Genomic DNA, 24,888 nt, shown 5'->3' with positions numbered 1-24,888 from the left:
ACTTGAGTTAGCAGCATGAGTTAAAGCCTATAGGGGAGCCTATGGTTGAACTCAATCTGCTAATGTGAGTTAAAAAAAACGAGTTGTCATGTCTTCCCTGCTATTTTAACTTGACTAAACTAATGCAGATAAGTAACCAGAATTAAGAACACCCTTTCCCCCCCTCAGTGAATACATGTCCTCTGGTAACAGAAGTGCAGATAGCTCTACATCCATGACAGGTTGGTTGTAACTACTCTCCATACAACAAGGGTGTGCCATTTCATCTCTACAGGCTGCTGAGAATTATGGCAGAAGGATGGAAGGTTCATTTGCTTGTGAGCCAAGAAAAAACTAAACTGATCTTTGGAATTAAGGTGTCGTTCAGTCCTAAGAACCATCACCTCATCCTGATGAAAAATACAGCATGGTGCAGTACTGTGGCTCCCCGCCCCCGCAAAAAAACAAACAAACAAAAAAAAAAAACTCCCCAGCCTGACATAACAGCAATTAGGAAAGAGTTTACAAGTGAAAAATCACAGGGAGTCTTTCCTCAGAGGTTCAAAGGAAGGATTCATAAAGGTCTGTAGCAAACAGGAAACAAACTTTTGGATTTTTCAGCTCTTAGGAATCTAGTGATATGATGCTGTTTTGTAATCAGCCTGGGCCTTCAGCAGCAGAAACTAAGAAAACACATACCAGCAGGTTGCTGGCCTCAACAGCTTTCTCCGACGAGAAGGGCCAGATGAGCAAGCTGTCCAGAAACAGGCAGAGAGGTATTCCTGTTTCTTGGACAGCTGACTCTAGGACCTCAGTAAAGATCCATGACAAGGCCAACAAATTGAAAGGAAGGGACTTATACTCAAAGTGTCTCTTATAGTGGCAGAAATGCAGACACTCGTAATGACACACCTCACTCCCGTCTCTGCTCTATCAATGACAGGAATTCTGGGGATGCAGAGCTTTTATGACAGACTTAAAAGCCTCCATACTTTTGGGTGAATAAACTGAGTGTTTTGAGATCCAAGATGGCTTGCATGGCCTTGTCCTATTTTGAACCAAAAAGAAACAATCAAATACACTCCATAAGATTGCTTGTTTGATGGAACTGGATATATAACCCTAATCTGCAGCAGTTGCAAAATGGCCTTTTGGCCTTCTCGTAATTTCCTGGATTCTTTAATGTTGGGAATATCATGCATTTTGGGGAGAAATTCTATTGAACAGCTGTTCTGAATTGATTCTAGAACCCATTTGTCTGAAGATGTCTTTATTATTAATTTAATCTGGATTTTCCACACTTTGTCAATATATTCCAGGGTCGTCTTCCTGATAAAAAGTCCCTATGAAGCTAAGAAGACCGGTAGGTACAGAAGGACTGCCCGTTTCTGAATGCCTGCTCATAGTCCCTTCTGTACTGCTTCGTGGATGAGAGGGGAGGGATTTCTCTTTCTTCTCTGATGCCTTTGTGACCAACTTGTCTACAGGTTTTCTGATTAACACTCTCATCCTCACCCCTGAGTACATGGAAGCTGTCAAGCCTTTTCATCCTCTCATCTGCCTTTCAGGGGCAGAGCCACAGATCTTATTGGGCTACCGTGCTTGAGTCACTGAAGGCACTGCACAGCACAGGAAGTCTAGGAAAGTATCTGTTGTGGAGGATGCTACCAAAGAGATACTTTGCAGTAATGCTTTCATCTTCTTATCCAGGGGAAAGGCATCCATCTCTGCAAGCCAGGATAACTCTGAAGTAGCAGGATGATGCAGTGATGGCAGGAAGGTTGCCTCATGATTGTGCCTTACAGAAGACACTTCAGGAATGAAATAAAACCGGGCAAAGAAAATGTTTAAAATAAGAGTTAAGATGTATGAAAAATCTCTGTCACAAATTAAGTTCCATAGGTTGCTGCTTGCACCTCTCTGGAGGCAGAAAAAATTGGGGAAGGCTCAGATGGGGTGAGGCTTTATGTCTCAACAAGGACAAAAGGTATGGTATGCCCTCAATCACTGCAGCATGGAGATCATGGAGTCAGAGTGGTAAGGCCCTGAGGGAAGCAGAGGACTTCCAAATCCAGGGCTGTCCATCTGATTCATTAAACCAAAACAAAATTTACTAAAAGTCTGAGAAAATAACGGAAACTAATAAGCAAAGCCAACCTTTAAGAACTGTTCCCAGCATGTTTTGCAGCAAGTAAAGGTACATAACTGGCATTTAAAAGGCACATCATCCTCAGATTTGCATTTAGAGCACTGGAATCTTCCTAAAATTAGCAGTTGAGAGAGAAGGTGCCGGGGTGGGGAAGGAGGGGGGGAGAGAAAGAGAGAAAAGACACTAAATTCCAGTAACTCTGTTTTGGAAGTTCTTACATATTCATGTTTCCAGTGCATTTTGTAGAAAGCAATGGTTGAAGGTGTGTGCAATGTGTTTTATGAGGCCCCTGTATCTTAGAGGTGCAACTCCTGGCCCTATTACACAGTTTCTTCTGTGTGACCTCACTCAATTTTGCTGTGCCTCAATTCCCCATCTATTAAGCTGGGCAATACTACTGACCTCACAGGGTAGGTGTGAGGATAACTGCATTAGTCCTCAGGGGGCACTCATCCTAGGCCACATAAGTACTTAGACAGAATGGACATAGTTGAACAAGAAAACCCAAATTCGATTTTATTCTATATAGGGTTTTATACCACACTCATCACTGCTGTATCTGAATGCTTAAATACACATGAATAACTGTAGTAATAAAAGATGGCTTCATACTGTTCTAAAAGGGGTAAACATAATTGGATTTCCTACACGTTTTTGACCATTCTTTTCTAGAGTTAGAGGGCAAGATCTCCGCCCAGTACATCTACACCTACCACACTCTGGCTCCGTATTGAAGGGCAAGACATGCAAACTGCGTGGGTTGGTAGGTGCTCTTATGATGCTGGATCCTGTCAATGTGTCTGTCTTTTGAGAGCCAGTTTTCCTGTTCTGATTACTGCAGAAGGATAAAATCTTGCTCTGGGTTTTTCTTGGCATTTCACTCTTGAAAGTAGCTGCACATGAATACATATCAAACAGTATATAATGTGGGGTAATCCAGAATACTAGACATACCTCAGCTCTTTGTGAAATTTGACCAGCTGGTATTTCCAGGAGGGTTTCATTTAGAAGTCTGCCAGACAAATTTGATTAACTTTTTTTTCTAAATCACATTATTCCATACCACAAGTTTCTGATACTGTATTAACATACATAAAATTATCACTGAAAAAAATGGAGACCCTTCCAATGGAACAACTCTAATATGGTAGACTCTACCTAAAGACAGTGGACTTTGCTCACATGGAAGGCTTTTGCCTTAATTTTCCCATGAGTCTAGAAGAACTGTTTTGCAAGTGATTGTCTCATTATTTCCTTGTGTTCATCCACTTGTCTTTCTGTACCCACCTGTTCTCTCTTGTCTGATACTTAGATTGCAAGCTCTTTGGGACTGGGGCTGTTATTGTGTTTTGTGTTTGTACAGAACCTAGCATAATGGGATCCAGATCCATGTCTGGAGTGCTCCTACGTGCTACCACAAAAATAAATAATACAATCTAAATGCCAGAAAAGTGTTCATTCCAAACCTGGTGTGTGGCTGACAGCTTTATCTTGAGTTTCACTGTTTTCTGCTTTGGAACATGAATTCTCCAGATTCAGAGGACTCTTGGGCTCCTGCACTTCCAGTTGCAATTTCTTCTTCTCCTCACTGCAGCTCATTCCAGTCAGGTCTTTACACATCTGTCTGAATTGTTCTTTGTGATGAGGACGTACAAACATGTAGAACCCTGCTCAAAATGTTTTAAAAAGTCACACACACATGAAATGAATGGGTTTAGCATAGATTGTGCATTCCTTTTTGGAAAAGGGGAAAGCTCTGTGGAGACTGAGCCAGAATAGCCAGTGATTCCCACCATCTCCCCAGCACATCTGAAGGTTTGGGGAATGTCTGATCATTTCTTGAAGGGCGATGCTTAATTTTTTTTCTCACTGGAGGATGAGTATTTGCATTGACAGCAGCATCAGCTTGTCTGAAAATTCTGCTTCCACCCCTGAAAGAGACATTAATTCTGTTCTGGTGCGCCAATGAGCACTGCAGGGTGTTACAGCAAAGTCAAACAAGGTCAGTGCCCAAAAAGGTTGTCTCAAGAAGGAATCCTCTTGGTATGTTTTTTACATTGGGAAAAAAATTAGACCGTGAGTACAGAAATTTTAAAAAGTCCCCACTTTGGGTTATTGCCAGGCTTAGACAATTCCTTTGTGGTGCTTCAATTTGAAACTGGCTTGCTCACTAAAAACACTGATACACCATAGTCAAGAATAGAGACACAAAGTGGTTGAGGTAATATCTTGTATTAGACCAACTTCTGTTGGTGAGAGAGAGAAGCTTTCAAGCTCTCTCACCAACAGAAGTTGGTCCAATAAATATGTACTACTCTCACCCACCTTGTCTCTCTAGTATCCTGGGACTGACACAGCTACAACACTGCATATTCAATAATGTGACATTCAACAGGAAATTCTGACTCATCACATCATGTGGTTCATTTCCATCTTCTTCAGCTGCGACAAACCCACGTCTACAGTTAACAGAGTAGGGTAACCTATTTCCCAACATGTAGAGATCGTCACCCACATTGTGGGATTTGGATGGGATTCTGCGGGACCCAACAGAGCCACATTTAAGCATTTTCTACTCCTGCTAGCTGCTCTCCATCCTTCAGCTGCCTTGCACATGTAGCATCCACTCCTCCCTGAAGAGAATTGCCCATCAAAGGCACTAGGATGTTCACAAGTCAGTAAGAGGGCAGTAATGAAACATTACAATAGTGGAATTAGAGATCCCTCTTCAAGGTGGTTAGGCCCAACATGTGTGTGTTTTCCTTTTTCTTTATCTGTCTGAAAATCTGTATTATTTAAACTAAATCAAAACCTAATCTCAACTTTTCAGTGCCAGCAGCCTAGGACATAATGAGAAACTCTACAACAACAAACCGGCACATGTGATGGGCAGGAAGCAAAAAATTTGTTGTAAGGAAATAAATGTGAGTTTCAAGATTCTAAAGGTCTATTATAAATAATGGTAAATAAAGAGTGTTAATCATGACAAAATTCCTTAACTGTGTCCATGTAAAGACGTGAGGGGAAAAAAGTGAGTGTCTATCCCTAAAAGCTGAATCACCAGAATCACTTGTTCTAAAGAGCAGCCCTTGCAGATAAAAGGAAAATAATGCAATGAAATCATACAAGTGAAAGAAGCACATCTGGAGGAAGTGTGTATAGTTGTGGAAGTATTAACTCAGTTTTAGGTTTCTTCAGGAACTGAGTGTAATCAGAACAAATGGAAGCAGTGCCCAATTTTATAACTTCAAAATTATCTGGATTTGGCTAACACTTTTATTCAGGAAGTCCCATTTGCCCAGAGTGCTGAACACAGAGAGAAGAGATGCAATGTGTTCCATCAGTGCTAATAAGTTCAAAAGAAGGATAGAGTTTGCACACCAATTTATGCCAATCAGTGAGAGTTTAGTGTACATCTGGGGTGTATGAGGGACAGGACCACAGCACCTACATCTCTTTCTTAAAACAAAAAAATTCAATAAAAATACTTGCGTTGCAGGAGGTGAAAGTACTCTGGCTTCTCAGTGGTGAGGGCAGCTATCACCAACACCATAGCATCATAGTCATCGGTCTTCTTATATGCTGATAGCGCTGCACAGAAGCGGCTGTAACTGTTTTTGTCCAAAGCATTTTTCAGATCATTGAGATATGTAGCCCTGACTAGCTCATGATGGTCCTGTCTGAGAGAGTGTGATGCCTCTTCAGGGTCCTCCTTAGGGATATGGGTGTGATTGTCTCCTGAGAGAGAACATACATTATCAACGCTTTGGGAAGCACAAAATAGCATTTTTAAGGGAGACATATAATTTGGATTCTTGTACCCTGCCTGCATATTCTAGGAATCTGTTAAATCAATGGAAAATTAGCAAAAGCTACAACAGCCACAATGTGTGAGATCAGTACTAAAACAATGCCTTGTGTTTTCCCTTAGGCAGAAAGTAGCAATCTTCCAAATAGCTGTGCTAATAAACAGTGCTGGCATGCCAAGGAAGCAAGAAAAAAAGCTTAATTCATTTAACAAGCATAGGATTTATCCTCAGCCAGGAAACAAAGTGAGAAAAAAATAACATTTGCCAAATAGGAAATCATCATCAAAAGGGAATAATTATTTCAAAATTTTAAAAAACACAGCACCATATGCAATAGAGAGTACAAACCTGATCAAGGTCAAAGCAGCTAACACCATTCTTTTAACCACATAATGAAGTGTATTTTGTTGCAGTCCAAAGGAGTGCTCTTTGATTGACAGGCCATTGTGCTGTCTACAGAAATAAAGCTGTGGTTTTTATTTCAGCACAATGCCAATTGACAGTTTCAAGTTCTGAAGTGGCCACAGGTTGACAAATAACTTTTAAAAACTTTTTTTTTTAAACTGCAGAACAAAAATTGAAATGATCTTTGAAAAGGAAGGGACCCAACTCAGTTTCCTGAAGCGGGAGGGCGTGGAAAGAAGTGAATGTGGCTACAGAGCATGGTGGGAATTTTGTAATCAGTATCTTTTTACATCACTGCATATCCTGGAATCATCTGACACCCTCCCTCATAAGGAAACATTCTATTTAGGGGGTAACCTAGATAATAGAGAAATGTAGTAACTCTTTTTTTTAATACTGGGGACACGTGTATGAAAACTGGAGTTGTTTATTAATGGTTCTTCTATTCCAACTGCTTGTTTCCCCCAAAGCCTCGGAGCCATCAAACATTCCTATAATGTCACAGAGATCTATGAACTCAAGTGAGACTTAATCAGCAGGAGATAACCATATCATGAAAACAATGATCCTGTTCTCATACAAATGTCCCTAAAAATACAGGAGAGAAGGAAATAGGAACCAAGAAAACTAGAATTGCTTCATAAATTAAATTCTTTTAAAGCTTTCCAAGAAATGTCAGCTGCTCTTTGCAGGACGATGATTACAAAGTCTTGAACTATTCTTTACTCTTTAAAATGCTGTACAATGTTAACATTTAACAGGTATAGTCACTGATTACTGCTAAGGACCACGTTCAGAGGGCAGTTAAAAAGGAGTTTAGCTTGTATGAGCTAAGCTTACAAGTAGCAATAGGAAGAGTTACCCTATTCATTTCTCCAAGAAATTCCCAGCTGATTTCAGGAATAGCACTTTAATCAGATCTACACTGAGCCACTGATGATCAGAGATAAATGTTGCAGAAAATAAGGCCAGAGGGATAGATGCAAAAAACACGACGCAACTACATTAATACATTTACTAATCTGCATTTCTGAAAAATATAAGCCTAACTTTTTGCTCTAGGCACATGCTGTGACGCTGAGGCCCATTTGTGGTTAGTACTCCGCGTCAGCAGGTCTGGTCAGGCCTGATGTACTCATCACACCTAGCACACTGTTGTTATAATCTGTATCTAAAAGGTGGCATGTTAGATATCATTGGAAAACTAACAACTCACTGATCATTAAAATTCTTGTCTGATGATGCACAGGGTATGTATGAAAAGTTATGAATAGGTGCTAGAATTATATTCTTAAAAGGTGTTTGGCAAGCAATGCATAAGCACAGTCTGCTTCAGACAAAGAAAGGTGGATTTATCTCAACATATGTATAAGCAATAAACTGAGCCATCCAACTAACAAGGGGAGGAGACTGCTAAAATGCAAGTTGTTCTTTTCCTGCACACCAGTGGGGGAGAAAGAGCATGGAGCTTCTTTCACCATCAGACTCCAATTTACCTTCCTCACAGCCTGAATAAACTTTACTTTGAGGTATAGCCTTCAAAATAATCTATTTTAAAGGTTTACTGGTCTATAAAGATAGGGGTGGGGAACTGAACCAACTGATTGTATACAATATTATTATATTATAAAAGTTTATAGAGTGAGGTCTTCTAAAAACTAATGACACTGATGATTAATGTCATCATGAAACATCTGTATTAACACTATAGGAGGAAATATTGATACTTAAATGATATTATGCTTTAAAGCCTGTGACAAAACAGGGAGAAACAGGTTCCCTTCCAGACAGGAAAAAAGGTATCTACCTATCTTCTATCTAAATTAAGCATGGTGCAATCAAAACAATGGAAGCCCTATTTCCATGCAGGGGAATGGGAAGCCCACAAGAAGGGAAGAACAGCATGAGGTTATCCTGTCTCTTGAAACAAGGTAACTGAACTTTGGAAGATAGAAGAGAAGGTTACTCCGTGTAGTAACGGAGGTTCTTCTTACTGTGGGTGCTCTATTTTAGGTGAATCTACGTGCCTGCACTTGTAATCAGAGGTTTTCAGTAGCAGCACCAGATTGAGGTCCCATAACGGAATGGGGGCTCATATTACAGGGTAAAGGTTGTGAAGAGCCTTGAGAAAGTGTTTAGTGGTTGGGTGGGAGAAGATGGAGAACCTGTCCTCTTTATGGTGGAATGGCGTGATTGCCTCTCACAGAAAGGCCCGATCTGTTAAGTTCCAGTATATAGTCCAGTACCACTGGTAAAGTGGAGAAAGTTGCCATAATTTGTCTAGTTCGGTACCATGTATTGAATCCCTTCCATTTGTGTGGGTAAGCATGTTGAATAATAGGTGGTCTGCTGTTTAAGAGAATGTCCCTTACCTCCTCTGAACAGGTCATTTCACTGTCTTGGAGCCATGGAACAGCCCTGCCTTCAGGTGGAGCCTTACCGGTGTGAGTGTTGAATGTTGTTTATTTGAAGACTTAGAGCCACTGTCTTTAGTGCCTCTTCTCAAGTCGATGCTTTGAGTAAGCAATCATCCAAATAGTAGAATATTATGGACCCCTTGTTGGCAGAGGTGGGCAGTCACTACCATAAGAACTTTTGAAAATAACCATGGAGCAGTGGATAATCTGACAGGAAGTACTTTGTACTGGTAATTATCTTTTCCCAGAACAAATCTGAGACACCTCCTGTGTGAAGGATGTATCATTAGGTGGAAATATATGTCCTGGAGGTCAAGGGCCAAGAACCAGCCCCCTTGTTCTAGTGCCGGAATTATCGTTGCTAGCGTGACCATCCTGAATTGTAGGGTCGTCACAAACTTGTTGAATCTTAAATCGAGAATGGGCCTCTATCCTCAAGTTGTTTTCTGGGTTAGAAAATAATGGGAGTAGAAACCCTTCCCTCTGTGTTGTGTTGGTATGGGTTCTACTGCGCCCAGCTGTATAAGATGGCTTAATTCCTGTTGTAGCAGATGTTTGTAAGAAGGGTCCCTGAAGAGGGATGGGGAGGGAGGGTGGATGAGGGGGATGGAGGTAAATTGGACGGAATAACCAGTCTCAATGATTTCTAGTACCCATTTGGTTGACGTGATGATCTGCCAAGCTGGGTGGAATGGGATCAGTCAGTCTCCAAATGGATGAGTAGTTGTGGATGGTTCCAACACTTAAAAATTTGGGAGGTATCTTGGGTCCTCGACCAAACCCTCAACCCCTGTTGTTTGGAGAGAGGTTGTTGAGACATAGAGGGCTCAGAAGGGAGTGGTCTCCGCCTCTGTGGGCCATACTGACTCTGAAGTTGGGAGTAGGGCGCGGATCTTGTTCTTTGCGCTGGGTAATACTTCTCTTGTTTTTAATTTTGGGAAGGTATATAAATGCCCGAGGATCTGAGGGTTCCCCAGGAGTGAAGTGACTCATTTGTCTTGGATGCAAACAGCTTCGGGACCTCGAATGGAAAATCCTCGATGGCATATAGTACCATTTTGGGGAACCCAGTGAGGTGGTGCCAGGAAGCTTGTTGCATTATCATGGATGTGGCAATGGAACGTGCCGCCGTGTCTGCCGAGTCCAGTGAGGCCTCTAAGGCAGTTCGAGCAAGAAGGTGGCCTTCTGAGATGGTTACTTCGAATTGCTCTTTTTTGTCCTTGGGTAGAAAAATAAATTCAGATATTTTTGAATAATTAGTGTAAATATATTTGGCCATCAATGCTTCAGAATTGGTAATCCCAAATTGTAGGGTTGCTGACGAGTAGGCTTTATGTCCAAAAAGTCTAAGCTCTTCCAGTCCATCATACGGGGTGGTTCTGGAGTGATGTTGTCTGCCCCTTTGTTTCACAGCCTCTGCCACCAAAAGTGGCATCTCTGCAAGCGGCATGGAAACTTTTTAAAGACACCATAACAGAGGCTCAACTTAAATTTATACCCCAAATTTAAAAACATAGTAAGAGAAACAAAAGAGAGTCACCGTGGCTAAACAAAAAAGAAGAATTCCTTGAGGGGGTCAACAAGCATGTGGACAGGGGGGATCCAGTGGATATAGTGTACTTAGATTTTCAGAAAGCCTTTGACAAGGTCCCTCACCAAAGGCTCTTAAGCAAAGTAAGCTGTCATGGGATAAGAGGGAAGGTCCTCTCATGGATTGGTAACTGGCTAAAAGATAGGAAACAAAGGGAAAGAATAAATGGTCAGTTTTTAGAATGTAGAGAGGTAAATAGTGGTGTCCCCCATGGGTCTGTACTGGGACCAGTCCTATTCAACATATTCATAAATGATCTGGAAAAAGGAGTAAACAGTAAGGTGGCAAAATTTGCAGATGATACAAAACTACTCAAGATAGCTAAGTCACAGGCAGTCTGCAAAGAGCTACAAAAGGGTCTCTCAAAACTGGGTGACCAGGCAACAAAACAGCAGATGAAATTCAATGTTGATAAACGCAAAGTAATGCTCACTGGAAAACATAATCCCAACGATATATATATATATATATATAAAATGATGGGGTCTAAATTAGCTGTTACCACTCAAGAAAGATCTTGGAGTCATTGTGGATAGTTCTCTGAAAACATCCGCTCAATGTGCAGTGGCAGTCAAAAAAGGGAACAGAATGTTGGGAATCATTAAGAAAGGGATAGATAATAAGACAAAAAATATCATATTGCTTCCATATAAATCCACGATATGCCCACATCTTGAATACTGTGTGCCGATGTTGTTGCCCCCTCCCAAAAAAGATATATTGGAATTAGAATAGGTTCAGAAAAGGCCAGCAAAAATTATTAGGGGTATTAATGGCTTCCGTTTGAGGAGAGAGAAATAAGACTGGGACTTTTCGACTTGAAAAAGAGATGACTAAGGGGGGATATGATAGAGGTCTATAAAATCATGACTGATATGGAGAAAGTAAATAAAGAAGTATTATTTACTCCTTCTCATAACACAAGAACTATGAAATTAATAGGGAGCAGGTTTAAAAACAAACAGAAGGAAGTATTTCTTCACAGAACGCACAGTCAACCTGTGGAAGTCTTTGCCAGGGGATGTTGTGAAGACCAAGACTATAACAGGGTTCAAAAAAGAACAAGATAAATTCTTGGAGGACAGGTCCATCAGTCGCTATTAGTCAGGCTGGGCAGGGATGGTGTCCTAGCCTCTGTTTGCCAGAAGCTGGGAATGGGAGACGGGGATAGGTCACTTGATGACTACCTGTTCTGTTCATTCCCTCTGGGGCACCCGGCATTGACAACTGTCGGAAGACAGGATACTGGGCTAGATGGACCTTTGGTCTGACCCAGTATGGCCGTTCTTATGTTCTTAAGGCTGCACTGGTAGAAATGGCATGGGTAGTGGCATCCATGGGTGCCTGTACCAGCCTTGTTCCTTAAAGACTGGTACAGGTCCTGGATGATATTTATCGTGTTCTGGTAGACCTGGTCTAGTAGCTGCATGGATAGGCAAGGAATGATGGGAGGAGTAGATTTCACCTTCATCCTCATCACTAGATAAAGGAGGAGCTGATCTGGGTGGTGTAGTAAGATGGCTCGGTACCGAGGAGTGGAGATTCTGGTTGCAAGGAGACCAGAAGATCTTTGTGGTGGAGAAACAGTTGCAGTACTAACAGCACTGATACCAGAGAAAATGTTGTTGGTGGTACCGATGCCTTTCGTGCGCTACGTACTGCAGAGCAGAAGGTGGTACCATCGTCTGTAGTGTTGTCAAGATGCTTGGTGTTGCATGTTTGAACAGCTCTGATGGTACTGAGGTCAGGAGTGTAGGTCTCCTCTTACTGCCTTTTTCTGAGCCAGCCTGCCTAGGTTCTTTTATTTGTGAGATACCCATGGTATCGGATGGTTCCACGACCTCAGAGGTGAAGGTCTCTGTGCGGTCGGTATCGATGGGAACTATCAAGTCAGGGAACACCGCTTTTTGGCAGATTCTCGAGGAGGGGAAGTCAAAACTCGCTTCTTTGCCGCCTTCTTGGCAGAATGCTCCTTCCCCGGAGAGTGTGGAGAAGACCCTCTGTCAGATGCGACCGTAGGAAACCATTGCCCTGGAGGGGTCTGTGATCCTAGATTGGATGTGTAGCGTAAAACTTCTCCATCACAAGAAGTTTTAGCTCTAAGTCTCTCACTTTCCTGGCACAGGGTTTCAAGTTGTGGCAGTGGGCGCACTTTTGAAGTGTGTCTCGCCAAGGCAGCAGACACACTGTGAGTGCCCATCAGAGACGGGGAGTGAGGAACCGCAAGTGAGGCAATGTTTAAAACCCGGGAAGCTGGGCATGCCCCTCAAAGTATGGTTTCTCCCATGATGGAGGGTACCCATGCTACACCAAGGGGTGTCCTAACAACTGAAACTTAAATTCCTACGATAAGAAAAAAAGGTGGGTTTTTAAAAAGAAAACAAACAGGGAAGGGTAAGTAATGATGAACTAACTACTAATATTAACTAACTACTAATAACTAACCAACTAATATTGTAAAGTTAAAACCAGAGAAAGCTAAAGCACAGAAGTGCTGCTAAGTACGCCATCAAACCGAGGGCAGTAGAGAAGGAACTGAGCGGAGTTGGTCGCACAGCACTATGTAACTGACTTAGGCAGCGCAAGATGGGGACAGTGCTTGTGAGACCCAACCAGGCACTGCTGCTAAAAATCTCCGATTACAAGTGCAGAGGTGCAGATTCACCTTAAGTGGAGCACCCACAGGGACACTCCTTGAAGCAGCCGCCATCTTTGGCACCCATCACTAGACAGACAAGGTAACAAAGCTCTTGCAAGCTGAGAAAGATGGGTCCTTCAACCAAGGGGCGGGAGGGGTTCTGAAGTCTCTGAAAACTGAATATAGGTGAGAAATCTGCTTAGGCAATGATCCTTCACCTAGGAAGACAAGGGAAGCCAGAACCTTGTACTTCTGTGAAAGGTCCTGTCTGAGGGAAAGTCAGCCATGGCTGGGAAGAAGGAAGATCGTTGAGAGAAACCATCTTGAACAAAGTCTGTACCTCGTTAGATTAAGTTTTAGACTTTTAGAGGTGTGTTTTCACTTTTACTTGCTTGTAACCATCTCTACTTTTATTCCTTTTAATTGGCACCACTTACTATCTCCATAAATGTGTTTTATTTTTACTATAAACCAACTCAGTGCTGTGTTTGAAGGAAAGGGTGTATTTACCCCAGTTAAGTTAATAAGTTGTGATCTGCTTTTGTCTCTTTAAGAAACAAAATAACCTTATTATTTATCTGAACTGTCCAGCAGAGGGCTGGACATTGTAGAGCACACAGTTTTGGGAAAATCAGGGACTGGGAGCACACAGACACTCAGCGTGTGAGCTGCATGCTTGTTGCTGACTGTGAGCGTCTCAGGCTGGGAGCTACTGTACCAAGGCACTGTGAGGCCCTCAGGGTTACAGAGTAAAGGGTGACAACCTCTCACTGGTCTGGAGTGCACCCTGAACCCCATGGACACACATATTTACAAATAAAATACCACTACCAAAATATGAATACCCCTCAGCCTTTCCTTCCTAACCTTCATCACCTGGATCCATCAGCCCTCACAGAAAGAGTGCTGATCACAACACATCATTCGTGTTGTTCTAGCCAGACCTTCAGCCACCCGCTGGCCAGGCTGTCAGTGGCACCTTCCTAACCAGCTTCATTTAACCCACCCCTCCTAAATTGCTCTCTTCTTGAAAGCCTGGAAAAACAGATGGGCTGCTGAGTGGCTGGAAGGTTAACGGTTCCTGTGCTCAGATCACGTTTCCCACCCTGGAGGAAATCAGGTGCAAAGACACACTCTTAACTCAAACTTCTGACTTTAGGTGGTTATACCGGCACATACACTTAATTGAAATCACGTGCTTGGTGTTTCATTTTATACAACACTAGCATATTTTAGAGGCCTCAAAATCCATTTCCACTCGACACAACTTATTGTTTGCTTGTATTGCCAAAGTACTTAAGATCCCCAATCATGCACGAGGCCCCCTTGCGCTAGGTGCTGTACAAACCGAACAAAAAGATGGCCTCTCCCCCAGACAGCTTACATTCTAACTGTAAGACAAGAAATCACAGATGGATATTGACAGACAACACGGGAGCGCAAGAAAATAATCAAACAGGGAATCTGCATTGCTATTTCTTTATGGAAAGCGTACCTGTTCTATTCAGCCCAGAGGTCAGGTGGGATCCTCCCTTGTTCAGGTGTAGCTGGGAGTTTAGCTGACTGGATGAACCCTCTGAGAATGCTGTTTTCTGCAGACACTGCTTTTCCCCTATTAAATTAAATTAAACTAGTCAGTGAACAGTGAACTTCTGAGGGCTGGGGAGCTTGGAAGATACGTGGAAAGCTGTTCATAGAACGATCAGAAACCTGGAATTTCCTAGTACCTCTCTCCTCAACTACTGCACCTGGAAACCACCAGGTGCATTTTTTTGGTGAAGAGAGAACCAGGAGGATGAATATCAACCCTCCCACCCCCATGATCCCCTCCTTCTGCAGTCACAAAGCTTTCCTGGGTTTCAGGATGGCGTAGTCAAACCCTGTGTATTTTATCTAACTGTAATGAAAAACATCACACACACAGCAGGCATTGCCTTATTTGCAGTGTCTCACACTAAGAAGAACAAAGCCCCTCCAGATTGGCAGGATTTGTGTTTCAGCCTCCAGGTTAATTAACTTTCTGTTTAAAAAAAAAGTTAACAACACACACACGCTCTAACTTCCACCTTCTATATCTCATGGAGGGATACAGCTTACACAGTCCTGGAAATCAGTTGATGCAGATTTATTACCAGTGCTTTTGAGCTGATGGAAAACATCTATTAAAGCACTCAGCTATATGTGCCTCACCTGCCTTCTTGGCCAACACCTCTCTCTCCTCCCGCAGGAGGCTGTGCTCAGGTTTGTAGCCACAGCCCACTCCAGTCAGACTACAGCATGCTTCATCAAACTGCTTTTTATGCTGAGGTCGAACAAACTGGTAAAATTCTTTCATTAAAGAAAGAGGAAAGAAGTTAACACATGCAGTTTATACATCCCAACACACACAAAATTCCACAGACACCTGATGCTGGCAGGACTTGCAGTTCAGACACCAGGTAAAATTTTCAATCTGATTTAGGAGCCTAAAAGAAAAGGTGGGTGAGGTTAACATTTTTTATTGGACCAACTTCTGTTGGCGAGAGAGACAAGCTTTGGAGCCATACGAAGCACCTAATTTCCATTCTCAAAAGTGACTGAGGCACTTAAGAGACCAAATCCATTTACTCTCAATGAAATGCAGGCTCTTTCATGCCTAAGTCACTTTTGAAAATGGGACTTTGGTGCTTTTGAAAATTTTATCCTATGTCACAGTTGCACATATTTATAAAATGATATGGACTCACTGAAAAAACTCTGTTACTGCAGCTATTACTACTAAGTGCTTATATAGTACTTCTCACTTCTTGAGCTCAAAACACTTTACAAAAAGGTGAAGAAACTATGGCTTGGTCTACACTACAGAGTTAGGTCGACGTAAGGCAGCTACACCACAATGCTGCTTCTATCAAAGTAAGTGGCCAGCTACATAGACATGAAGTGAGCTGTAGCTCACAAAAGCTTATGCTCAGATAAATTTCTTAGTCTCTAAGGTGCCACAAGTACTCCTTTTCTTTTTACATAGACATAGTAAATCCACCTCCATGAGAGGCATAGTGCTTATGTCAACGTACCTAGGGCGACAGTGTCCGTGTTAGCCAAGGGGGCTGACAGTTGGAGCCCTCCCCATCCCACCCCCGGAGCTGACAGGCCGAGCTGTCAGCAGGGCACAGGCTTAGAGCTGTTACTGCCTCCTGGTGACAGATTGCGGAGGGAGAGCCCAAGCCTAGCTGCTGCCCAGATTTGGGCTCTTCTCCCCCTCTCAGTCCCTCAACAGGAAGAGGCAGCAGGGACAGGGGGCTCGGGCTGTCCTCCCTCCCTCACTCCCAATTCCTCAAGAAGAGACAACAACAGGGCTCGCAGCTGTCAGCCCCAGCAATGGGGCTCACAGCAAGAGCTCTGCCTCCTGACGCCCAGGCTGACAGCCCAGAGCCCAGCGGCTACCTCCTGGAGAAGGACTGGGGGGGAAAGGATCCCCCTGCAGGCTGACAGCAGGACCCAGAGCAGAAATGTGAAACAACAGCCGTGAAACTGACAAGAATGTCAATTTCACTGCTGGTAAGCTCCCTGGGATCACAGCTGGGGCTGCCAGCACGGGGGCGGGGGGCTAACAGCTGTGAGCCCACACCAGGCTGACTGCTTGGGCTGTTGGGGTAGTGGTCGCAGCTGTGATCTCCGTGCCTACAACTGAGGCTGTCAGCTTCTGGGCTGCTGGGTTCCAGCTGTCAGTGTCCCACAATGCCCCACTTCAGTCAGTGTAAACTCTCCTGGTGAGGATGTGCACTGCTGACATAAGGAGCAAGTACAGACATGAACTATTGTTTTAATTACTGCTGTGACTGTATGTCGACTTAATTTTATATAGTGTACAAGCCCTAAGGCAGAGAGAATGGTTAAGTCACATGCCCATGATCATACAGCAAGTCATCAGCAGACCGGGGAATAAAACCCAGGTTTCCCCACTCATAGTCCTGTGCCCTCAATTGCTTCCCTGACTAATCATGATGTTAGAAAAGTAAAAACACAGGCTGGAGACTCCCTTAGACCAGTCATCTGTTCCCCTATTTCCCCTATTTCTGATTTAAAAAACAGTGAAGTGTGGGGGACATGAATGAACTATTAGTTAGGAAATCAAAAGTTGAAAAACCTGAGATTTACTGTAACACTGACTATTCTTATTGTGCTTGAAAAGGTTATTGTGTTTTGGAGAAAAGCAAGTGTAAGTGACAGCAACAGAGTCAGAATCAGCTGATAAGTGTTTTGGATTTAAAAGAATATTTTGTCTAAAGGAAAAAGAACCACAAAAACAAATAACTCGCTAGAGCACATGAGGAAGATATGAACATCATCAACTCAAATGTAAAGCACTGGAATTTAAAAAAATTCCACAGAAGACCTCTATTGCGTCTTCCCAGAGCAGATTCTGCCTCTCACCATCATCTCAGTCACACATTCCTTCAAAACCACTAATTCTTGCTTTCAATTGACTTAAAATAGTAACTTCTCTTATTCACAGCAATGGCTAAGAAATCAAAGTTTCACAATGCTTAAAAATACATTGATACCAACTCTCATTCTGAGACATTAACAACAATCCAGGGCATGTTCTAGAACAATACAACATAATTTCTCATGGGCTGCCAGGACTCATGGGCTTCAGCCTTGTGCTATGCTGCAGGTGTATTATGATGCTATTATAATGTATGACATATTAAAAACAAATGCCAGTACAGGATTGATAGGTATTCAGCAGTGAGCCATGCTGGTCAGCTCACCAGCCTTCCTTTCCAGCTCCCTTTCCACAGTAGCTGCCCATATCATTTACCCACTACCCAACCAGCCAGTCCCCTCCCATTCCTGTTTTAAAAGCTGTTAAATAAGATCAGTAAAAAAATATGGAAATTCTAACACGAAAAACTTCAGCGTAGAATTAAGGTAGCTCAGGTCCACTTCCTATCAACACAATCATCAAAAATCAAGAAAATCATCTGTTAAACCAAAATTACTATCCATGCTAACCTCATAGTGACATGCTTTACACATCCCAATCACCATCATTACCCAACAAGACAGTCTCCACAGCTCTAATGTCACTTTCAATTCTAACATCAAACCACCCCAATGCACACAATCAATTTCTCACAATCACACGGTCTTAGTCCCACCATAGATCTGGATTAAGATAATATTTCCTATCGATATCAAAGTCTATACATGTATTAGCTGTGCATGAAAAGCATAAATTCCCTAACAATGTAAACTGTTGGTTTTATTTCATGTAACCAGAAGGCCTGTTTTAATATATAAGCTAACTTGTAATGGCTAGGTGGACTAATGTTTGTACAGCGCTTTGAAAATGTAAAGCCCTATAAAAATGCTAAGAATTATTAATGAATTTTTCTGCATTGTATTTCACATAGAAGTGCTTGCTTTGGGACAAGATCCCAAGAAAAATACCTGTGTCCCATAGGATACATTCAGGGAGACCACCATACCTCGCAGCAGGATATGCTTTTTCTGGTCCTCCATGAAAAGAGAGCTCATTTGTGATAACATGGCTTTGAAGTCATCAGTCCTCTTGTATTGCTGCAGAGCCTTTGAGAAGAGATCATAGTGTAACTGGCTCAGGGCTTGCTTTACTGTTGCAATGAACAATGTGGCCCTGGTCTTCTTTGGCTCAGCAGGGTCTGCTACTTTGTCAGCTTGCTGCAAAGAGGACACCAAAGTTTTTCGGTAAATGGGATGCATTGGAGAGATTAATTGAAATGGGAAGAAGTAAACCCAGGAACTTTGTTTCAACATACAGCACCTCAAGTAGATGCAGAACGGTCATCATCAATAAAGTTGACATGAGTTAACTACCCAGCACAGAACATAATGCAGTGCTTCTTAGTGACTAACATCCTGTTAACTCCATTATAAGCAATGGTAGTTGCTCAGAAACATGCATTACTAATGCACCATCTCCTGATAAACAAGTTTCAGTGCTGCAGAAGGGAACACAAACCCAGTTGTGTCCGTCTGCTGGAAATTCACAGCTCCCTGGGAGAATTTAGCCATCCTCTGTGTGTGCAAAGTATGGGTTCCGTGAAACAGATGGAACTTAGCTCATCTTGGTTACTTTAGGATGCTCACACACACACACACACGCAAGCAAGGCAATGAGATGAATCTAGCATTGTAAAACTTATTTTCTCAATCACGAAAAGCAGGGAATTTGAAAAATGTCCCAAACCAGCCATCTAAAAACAGTTATTTTGGAAGAGGAAGTTCTCCCAAAGGCCCCCCACTGAAAACTGGGATGATCCTTCCCTGCCTGTCCCGTGCTTCTCTACCGGATGGGATATCATTGCTGGTAGGGTTTAATGCAAGGATAGGCAAACTACGGCCCGTGAGCCAAATCTGACCTCAAGCTCCCACTGGGTAGTGAGGTCTGGGGCTTGCCCTCCTCTGGCGCTCCAGCCAAGGAGCGGGGTCTGGGGCTGCTCCATGCGGCTCCCAGAAGCAGCGGTACGGCCCCCCTCCGGCTCCTACACGTAGGGGCAGCCAGGGCACTCTGCTCTGCACATTGCCCCCACCCCAAGAGCCGCCTCCACAGCTCCCATTGGCTGGGAACCGCATCCAATGGGAGCTGCAGGGGCAGCGCCTGCGGACGGGGCAGCATGCAGAGCCGCTTGGCTGCACCTCCGTGTAGGAGCCAGAGAAGGGACATGCTGCTGCTTCTGGGAGCCACTTGAGATAAGCGCCATCTGGAGCTTGCATCTCTGAGCCTGCCTCTGCACCCAAACCCCCAGCCCCAGCCCTGATCCCCCTCCCTCCCAGCCCCTCGATCCCAGCCCAGAGCACCCTCCTACACCTCATCCCCAGCCCCGACACCCCCAACTGGAACCCTCACTCCCCCCCGCACCCCATCCCCCTCCACATCCTGAACTCCTCATTTCTGGCCCCACCCCTGAGCCCTCACCCCGCCCCCCTCGTTCCCGCCCCCGCACTCCAACCCCAATTTTGTGAGCATTCATGGCCCGCCATACAATTTCTATTCCCAGATGTGGCCCTCAGGCCAAAAAGTTTGCCCACCCCTGGTTTAATGCTTGGCCATTGTAACTCCAGAATGGAAGCAGGAATTTCAGGAGACAGGCTTGTACAGCGGAACACAGTAGGGATTTTCCTAAGGATATAACTTATATTTCTGTTGGCAGTCCCCTAGTTATTCTATGACAGCAGCTGTATTAATTGGGTCTGAATCATAGTGTGCTCATAAATCAAAACAGAATGCCTGCAGTATATTTTAATATACCCCTTCCTCATAAGCCTTTCCCCATGGGTATATCCCTAAGGGCAACAAATGGTGACTCCTTGGGGAATTCCAATACCTGTGTATGCAACAATTTCCCAGACTCTTATTATATATGCTCCTAAGACACCCATCCCTGTAACATCTGGGGTCATTCACATAAATTTAGATGTTCACCTGTTCCCTCCCTCAAGGAAGAGGAACAAACTCTAATCCCGTTCCTCACAGATTACTGGCGAGTGCTTTAGGGGAACTGAACTCTGGGTGGATTGCTTTCCAGGGCAGGCAGGCAGCCAGGTCCATTGCACAACTCTATTCTTAGGAGAAGGTCTGCCAAAAGAGATGAGTCTTGAATCACACCTTGAGGGCTACAAGACTGACTCATCATAATCTAGGTAGCAATGAATTCCACTGCTGAGGGCCCTCTGCTGAAAGCAACCTGCTTCCATTCCTGTTGGAGCCTGGATTCTGTCAGGCTCAGCATCCCTGAGCTCAACTGCCATGGTGGGATGTGGAGCAACAGGTGGTCATTTCAACAGTTAGTTCCTAATCCATTTCAGGCTTTGAAGATGAACATCAGTATCTTGAAAGGGCTCCAGAAATATACATAATCTGTGTATAGAGCTCATATCAGTTTGTTCTACCTTGCAGGCAGACAGCTGCATGATGAACCTACTGTAGTTTCTTGAGTCATCTTCAGAGTGCACTGCAATAGCTCAGCCCTGAGGTGACAAAAGCATGGCTCACTGTGGCTAAGCCTACATCTGTGAAACTGGCATGCAATCTCTCTGCCAGTCTCGGCTGGTCATGGATGACATCTGAGCCTCCATGAGCAGTGCAAAAGAACTGTGAGGTTGCCTGCCATCCTGAAATGGGCGAGACGATGGTCTCTACTAAATGGGCATTCAAAGCTCCAGGAAGAGCCTCAAAATACTTCACCCTTTCTACTGACATTAATTATCTCAGCCTATCCTCAACTGAGCCCAGTACTGTCTACACTTGATAAGGAGGAGAGAAAGTTAGGTGTCAATGGCACTGCAGTACCATTAATTCAGCCCCCCCCCCCCCCCACACACACCTGAATATGCATTATAACGCAATCTTTAGTTACGTGATAGCTGCCTCCTTCACCACACACCCTTTCAAATGTCTGCACAAAAGAGGTAGAGGTCCTACAGTCACCCACCTTCACTACACAACCCTGATTCATTCCCAGACCATTGTCAATCCCTGTGCACTAAATGAGGTAGGAATCCTGTGGAAAAAATATTATGTAAGCATGTAATTAAAGACTGTATAATATAAAGCATCTTGCAAGAGGGTCTAATTCAGATTTCACAAGCAACCTCAGTGTGGGCATTCCCTACCAGCTGATTGCTTGACTTTGAAACCTTAATGTTCATTTAATGTGGCTTTTAAATGTAATTTCCTGGCTTTTTAAACTTAAAAATTGAAAAAACAAAACCAAAAATTCCACCATATGGAACCATATTGACTCTCACATGAGTCATCAGTAGGGTTAGGATCTTTAGACCCATAGCACAGTCCTCTATCACTCAAGCTAATTGAAATAACTAGTAGCAGAAGGTGGCTAATAACTTTAGCTTTGGTGGACATGCCTCTGGAGGGGGAAGGAGACACATACTTTGCCAGACACACACAGCTAGTTGCCAGACAGCAAAGGAATGATGAATCTCAGAAATAATGGGTTCAGTTCCAGGTCTGGTAGGGGATTGTGCTCTAGAGATTAGAAACCCTTCTGCCCCGATCCCCTCAGCCTTTCCCTGTCCTCCTCTTCTCCTATTCCCCCTTCCCCAGCAACTCCCTCTGTACCTCGATGCTATTTCCTTTCCCGCAGCTCCTGGGTGTCCACAACCTTGCTCCTATACTTCCCCACACACTCAGCTCCTGTTCTTTCAGTCCTGCTCCCCTCTCTCTCCCCCTTCCCCGTCTGCTCTCATCATTCCTTACCCTGGCTCCTGCCTTTCTCCTCACCTCTCTTGGGGCTCCCGCTCCTAACTCCCTTCCACCCAGACTCCTGCCCTTGTCCCCCAGCTCTGCATCTCTTCCCACTTGTCCCTCTGTTCTTCACTACTCTGCATCCTCGAGTCAAGCTGTTTCTGCTGGGGTGTCAGTAGGGAAGCAACACTGAGAACTAAGGAGAGACATCTTAGTTCCTATGCCTTGCACGACAAAGAGTCCCTGCTAGGAGCCACTGCAGGGAAAGTCCCGCTTAGTCTCTGCTGCCCTGCGCTACAGTTGCTCTGGGGGGGAAGGTGGATACACCATCTGATCAGCACACAGAATCTGTGAGGAGCTGGAACCATTTTAATATGGCTAAATGTAGATGTGTACATCTGGGAACAAAGTATGCAGGTCATATTTACAAGATGGGGGATACTAACATGGGAAACAGTGACTAAAAAAAGATGTGGGGGTCATGGTGGCTAATCAGCTGAACATGAGCTCCCAGCATGATGCAGTGGCCAAAAGGGCTAATGTGACCCTTGGATACATAAACGGGAATCTCGAGTAGAAGTAGAGAAGTTATTTCACCTCTCTATTTGGCATTGGTGTGACCACTAATGGAATCCTGTGTCCAGTGCTGGTGCCCACAATTTAGGAATGGTGTCCCTAGCCTCTGTTTGCCAGAAGCTGGGAATGGGCGACAGGGGATGGATCCCTTGATGATTCCCTGTTCTGTTCATTCCCTCTGGGGCTCCTGGCAGTGGCCACTGTCAGAACACAGGATACTGGACTAGATGGACCATTGATTTGACCCAGTATGGCTGTTCTTATGATGTTGATAAATTGGAGAGGATTTAAAGAAGAGACATGAGAATGATTAAAGGATTAGAAAACATGCCTACCGTGATAGAAGAAGTTTAATCTATTTATCTTAAAGAAAAGATTATGGGGTCACTTGATTACAGTCTATAAGTATCTACATGTGGAACAAACAGGGCTGTCAAATGATTAATTTTTTTAATCATGATTAATCGCACAATTAATCATGCTGTTAAACAACAGAATACCATTCATGTAAATATTTTTGGATGTTTTCTACATTTTCAAATATATTGATTTCAATTACAACAGAATACAACGTGTACAGTGCTCAATTTATATTTATTTTTATTACAAATGTTTGCACTGTAAAAAAACAAAAGAAATAGTATTTTTCAATTCACCTAATAAAAGTACTGTAGTGCAATCTCTTTATCATGAAAGTTGAACGTACAAATGTAGAATTATGTACAAAAAAATAACTGCATTCAAAAATAGAACAATGTAAAACTTTAGAGCCTACGCTAAAGATTCATATGTCCCTTCATGCTTCAACCACCATTCCAGAGGACGTGTCCATGCTGATGATGGGTTCTGCTTGACAACGATCCAAAGAAGAGTGGACTGATACACGTTCATTTTCAACATCTGAGGCAGAGGCCACCAACAGAAGGTTGATTTTCTTTTTTGGTGGTTCGGGTTCTGTAGTTTCTGCATCTGAGCATTGCTCTTTTAAGACTTCTGAAAGCATGTTCCACACCTCATCCTTGTCAGATTTTGGACAGCACTTAAGATTCTTAAACCTTGGGTCGAGTGCTGTAGCTATTTTTAGAAATCTCACATTGGTACCTTCTTTGTGTTTTGTCAAATCTGCTGTGAAAGTGTTCTTAAAACGAACATGTGCTGGGTCATCATCAGACTGCTATAACATGAAATATATGGCAGAATGTGGGTAAAACAGAACAGGAGACATACAATTCTCCCCCAGGGAGTTCAGTCACAAATTTAATTAATGCATTATTTTTTTAACGAGCCTCATCAGCATGGAAGCATGTCCTCTGGAATGGTGACCAAAGCATGAAGGGGCATATGAATATTTAGCATATCTGGCATGTAAATACCATGCAACACCGTCTACAAAAGTGCCATGCGAATGCCTGTTCTCACTTTCGGGTGACGTAAATAAGAAGCAGGCAGCAGTATCTCCCGTAAATGTAAACAAACTCATTTGTCATAGAGATTGGCTGAACAAGAAGTAGGACTGAGTGGACTTTTAGTCTCTAAAGTTTTACATTTGTTTTGTTTTTGAGTGCAGTTATGTTATGTAACAAAAAAATTGTAAGTTACACTTCCACAATAAAGAGATTGCACTACAGTACTTATATGAAGTGATTTGAAAAATACTGGTTTTTATTTATCATTTTTACAGTGTAAATATTTGTAATAAAAATAATAATATAAAGTGAGCACTGTACACTTTGTAGTCTGTGTTGTAATTGAAATAAATATATTTGCAAATGTAGAAAAACATCCAAAATATTTAATTTCAGTTGGTATTCTATTGTTTAACAGTGCGATTAATTTTTTTTAAAGTTAATCACATGAGTTAACTGCAATTAATCGACAGCCGTAGGAACAAATATTTAATAAAGGGCTCTTCAATTTAGCAGAAAAAGGTATAACATGATCCAGTGGCTGGAAGTTGAAGTTAGACAAATTCAGACAGCAAATAAGGCATACATTTTTAACTGAGAATAATTAGCTATGGGAACAATTTTTACCAGGGGTCGCGGTGAATTCTCCATCACTGACCATTTTTAAATCAAGATTGGATATTTTT

The 24,888-nt window shown here is 43.0% G+C and overlaps 1 protein-coding gene across 8 annotated transcripts in view; it reads right to left on the bottom strand.

Moving 5' to 3' along the window:
* RTEL1 (regulator of telomere elongation helicase 1) overlaps positions 1-24,888 on the bottom strand; it is a 120,074-nt gene that overhangs the window by 4,504 nt on the left and 90,682 nt on the right. For 6 of the 8 annotated variants that reach the window (XM_073308887.1, XM_073308886.1, XM_073308890.1 and 3 more), the window contains 7 exons: positions 18,463-18,673; positions 15,179-15,316; positions 14,484-14,600; positions 5,621-5,866; positions 3,595-3,795; positions 2,842-3,021; positions 2,137-2,240 (listed from right to left, as the gene is read on the bottom strand). In XM_073308887.1, the coding sequence (XP_073164988.1) occupies positions 2,137-2,240; positions 2,842-3,021; positions 3,595-3,795; positions 5,621-5,866; positions 14,484-14,600; positions 15,179-15,316; positions 18,463-18,673 (1,197 nt within the window). The remainder of the gene's footprint in view (positions 1-2,136; positions 2,241-2,841; positions 3,022-3,594; positions 3,796-5,620; positions 5,867-14,483; positions 14,601-15,178; positions 15,317-18,462; positions 18,674-24,888) is intronic. The other 2 variants (XM_073308891.1, XM_073308894.1) reach the window with 2 other exon arrangements.

This window comes from Lepidochelys kempii, chromosome 13 (genome assembly GCF_965140265.1).
Source record: "Lepidochelys kempii isolate rLepKem1 chromosome 13, rLepKem1.hap2, whole genome shotgun sequence".
In the NCBI taxonomy this organism is placed as follows: Eukaryota; Metazoa; Chordata; order Testudines; family Cheloniidae; genus Lepidochelys; species Lepidochelys kempii.
This window is presented reverse-complemented; position numbering and strand designations above follow the sequence as displayed.